The sequence below is a fragment of the Eurypyga helias genome, unplaced genomic scaffold (genome assembly GCF_000690775.1).
Source record: "Eurypyga helias isolate BGI_N326 unplaced genomic scaffold, ASM69077v1 scaffold16037, whole genome shotgun sequence".
Classification (NCBI taxonomy): Eukaryota; Metazoa; Chordata; class Aves; order Eurypygiformes; family Eurypygidae; genus Eurypyga; species Eurypyga helias.
This window is the reverse complement of record NW_010260289.1, coordinates 7,195-10,950: the sequence shown is the minus strand read 5'-3', so window position 1 is coordinate 10,950 and position 3,756 is coordinate 7,195. Positions and strand designations below refer to the sequence as shown.

Genomic DNA, 3,756 nt, shown 5'->3' with positions numbered 1-3,756 from the left:
CCTCCCACAGCTGCTCTGCAGGCCCCAGCTGTGCCACCTCCACCAGCTCCTCTCCAGATAGCTCCCGGAGTCTTACATCCAGCTCCACCTCCGATTGCGCCTCCCCTAGCACAGCCCTCTCCTCCTGTCACTAGAGCTGCCCAAGTGTGCGAAGCTGTACCCGTTCACCCAGTTCCTCCGCAGGCTGAAGCACAGGGACTTCCCCCACCACCCCCACCTCCTCCCTTGCCTCCTCCTGGCATCCGACCCTCCTCTCCTGTCACAGTTGCAGCCCTTTCGCACCCACCTCCCGTTCTGCACCCTCCTCCCGCAACTGTTGTCCCTGGCCCTCATGCCCCCCTAATGCCTCCATCCCCACCATCCCAAGTGATTCCTGCTCCTGAACCCAAACGCCATCCTTCAACTCTTCCTGTGATCAGTGATGCCAGAAGCGTTCTGCTGGAAGCAATACGGAAAGGTAATGTCTGGCTGTTAAGGGGGGAAAAGAACGGTCTCAGAAACTTGCTGAATACATGTTGTCTCTGGGAGATGGCACATGTGTGAGAAGTTCGCTTACAGGAGCGCATCTGAAGTCTGTCTCTTCTGCTCTCTGCGGCGTGTGCGTTGCCAAGCAGACAGATTTTTTTCCAGTTTGTAATTGCACGTATTTAATTGGATGGCAAAACTGTTCCTCTGTGGAAGTTAGGTTTAAAAAGAAAATAAAGTACCTGTGTTTCTAGGTGATCTGTGGAGATTATCTCCCCAGTTCTGTTTAACTAGACACAGAGCTATTTCTGACAACCTACATACTGAGTAGAACACAAACCCCTTGTTTTCCACAGGCCGTTCAATAAAAGCAGGACAGATCGATTGTCACTGGAATTCTAATCGTGTACCGGTGTATTCCAACAACATATAAATGACATTCAAAAATTGCTGCTTGAGCCTTAAAGCTGTTAAGCACCTAATCTTGACAAGTCCCAACGCAGTAGCAAAGCAGTCTCCACCAAAAAAAACTTCAAGAAGCCGAACCTGCTGGTATAATTTAGGGGATTCCTGAAAACGCTTGACCAAGTTTTGCACCAGAAACCAAGGCTCGAGTTAGCACAGCTTAAGTTCCACGCAGGCCCTCTGCTTGTGTTGCCTGTCAGTGGGCAGCGGGGAGGATGTGGGTTGTATTTAGACCGTGTCGGGAGTAGAAAACCAAAATACACATTCTCTCTCGTATTTTTAACGCCGGTTACTGGGTTTAACTTTCTCGTGTTATGGGTATGTGTTTTTTCTCCTTTGTGCTTAATCTTTAAGTAATGCTTTATCCCAAAACAGGTCATTACCTGATCAAAACTGAGTTGCAAGAAATCCTGTCTTGTTAGGATACCGAAATAGCTCTAACTTTTAACTGAGTCCATGAAGAAAGTACGAAAATTGTTTGGAAATGCAAATAATCACGTGGCTTAATCACCTACAATGGTCCTGAAAATGTGGGTGTGTTTTTAGGCAATCAGAAGCGGGACATTCTTGTAAAAGGACAGATGACCTAGTCTGCCATTCCCATTCCAGTGCTCCCCTCTGTAAAAACTTGACAGAGAACTTCTGTCGGAGGAGGACGATGGCCTCAGCCTTCCTTTTTGCTTACAGAGCCTTCGTGAGCTGAAGGCTTTGGGTAGCGGTAAGGGAGGAGAGCAACATGTTTTGTGGTTTGATGTTCTTCAGGTATTCAGCTACGCAAAGTGGAAGAGCAGCGGGAACAAGAAGCTAAACACGAGCGCATCGAGAATGACGTTGCTACTATACTTTCTCGTCGCATCGCTGTGGAGTACAGTGATTCAGAAGACGATTCAGAGTTCGATGAAGTGGATTGGCTAGAGTGAAATTACGACATCGCCGTACGCTGCAAGATCGAATGCTAATGTCCATTGTGGTGCTTGTTCTTTGAACGTTTGATGGTCATTTCTAGTGTTTTTTGTATTCTTTTCTTTACATGATTAATCCATGTTTTTCTACTTTGCGGTTTACAGGAAGCTCCTAGTGCATCTTTGAAACTAAGTGTTTTACAGTGGCTTTTCTTACACATCTCTTTTGGAAGAACGCCCTTTGTTCCAATAGACCACTAAGTATTAAGCATGGGCAGCTGTTGGTAGAGTAGCAGTTTCCATTTTTTGGCATATCTTAACTGTGCACTTTGTGAATTTTAAGTTAATGAAGGCAACTGAGATTGACATTCCAAGGGCAGCTGTAGGTACTGATGAGCCTTACTCCACTTCTGGTCGTGTTTTGAAGCATGAAACCGAGCTGTCAAGGTGTCACTGCCTCGGTTCCATCTGTACGCGAAAAGTACGTATAGTTAGCGGCACTGAACACACTGAAAGGGAAATGGATCTTTGGGGGGGTTTTATTATTGTTTTATTGTTGTTTTTAAATAATTATGGCCTTATTTGAATGTTTAGAGATTTCCCCTTCCCTTTTCCCTCTCAGGTACATATTGTGTGGTACTATTTCTGCCTGCATAATAAAAATTTAGGGTTTGGGTTTTTTTTTTTTCCCCCTTGTGAAATCTTCTGACTGAAACATGCTGTGTAACTTATGTAACTGTTAAAATAACAGTTTGATTTAATAAATGGTTCATTTTAAATGTTCCCCGTAGTTACGTTTTCAGTGAACCTCCTGCTTTACCACCGGTGTACCTGAGGGATCCTGGGGCTTCAAAGGGTTAATCTGTGGCCTGCAAAGTTACAGTGAATATTCTGCACTTGATCTAAGGACCCACATTAAACAAGAAAACATGTATCATCAAATGGTATTTAGATGTATATCTACCAAAGAAAAAGAAGCTGAGATGTTACTGTGATTCATTAGTTTTTTAAAAAAATTAAAAATCAGGAGTGTATATGATTTAGGGTTGTTTTAATTAAAAAAAAAAAAAACACCAGAAAAACAAAACAACAACTTGATTGTCAGTGTATCTTGAGAGGAGAAGAGAAGATGCAGCTCTCGAAATCATGGTTAATGAAAGGTGACAGAGAACACGGGGGTTATTTCAAGCGCTGTCTAGCAGCGTCCCGCACGTTGTGTAGGGCTTCTGTGTTTCCCGTCTCTAGAGTAACTCCTGCAGGTCTGAGCACACAGTCAAAAGTCTGTTGGGAGCGTGAGAGAGTGCAAGAGCACTCCACCTCCCGAACTCACTCCTGCTCAGTCTGACCGTGAGGAAACACTTCTTCACTGTGAGGGTGACAGAGCCCTGGAACAGGCTGCCCAGAGAGGTGGGGGAGTCTCCTCCCCTGGAGACTTTCAAAAGCCGCCTGGACTTGTTCCTGTGTGACCTACTCCAGGTGATCCTGCTCTGGCAGGGGGTTGGACTAGATGATCTCTAGAGGTCCCTTCTGACCCCTTCCACTCTGTGAATCTGTGAAGATGGAATCATGCCATAGAGGAAGACAAGTGTTGAAAGTCAGAACGAGATTTCTGAGCTGGAACGTGGAATGTTCCAGAGTCTCCAGAGGAATTTACAGAGGCACATGGTCATTAACCTGCTCTTGGGACTGGGCAGAACTCCAGAGGCACAGACTGGAGCAAGCACACCACGCAGCAACACTTCCAACTTCACCGTCGCCATCTCAGCTGCTGCTGTAACCTCAGAACGCAGTAGGCCACGTACAGACCCTTTCCACTGCGACAGTAATGCCTTTGCTGTGCTTCTGGGAGAAGAAATCCCTACCACGGTTTGTGAATCTGCATCTTTGTAACTACAGATGCAGTTCTTCTCCCCACGCTATCCTC

At 45.7% G+C, this 3,756-nt stretch overlaps 1 protein-coding gene across 1 annotated transcript in view; it reads left to right on the top strand.

Moving 5' to 3' along the window:
- WASF1 (WAS protein family, member 1) overlaps nt 1-2,615 on the top strand; it is a 28,972-nt gene extending 26,357 nt beyond the window's left edge. The window contains exons 8-9 of the mRNA XM_010155000.1: nt 6-457; nt 1,693-2,615. Coding sequence (XP_010153302.1) covers nt 6-457; nt 1,693-1,850 — 610 coding nt within the window. The 3' untranslated portion in view covers nt 1,851-2,615. The remainder of the gene's footprint in view (nt 1-5; nt 458-1,692) is intronic.
- The last annotated feature ends 1,141 nt before the right edge of the window (nt 2,616-3,756 follow it).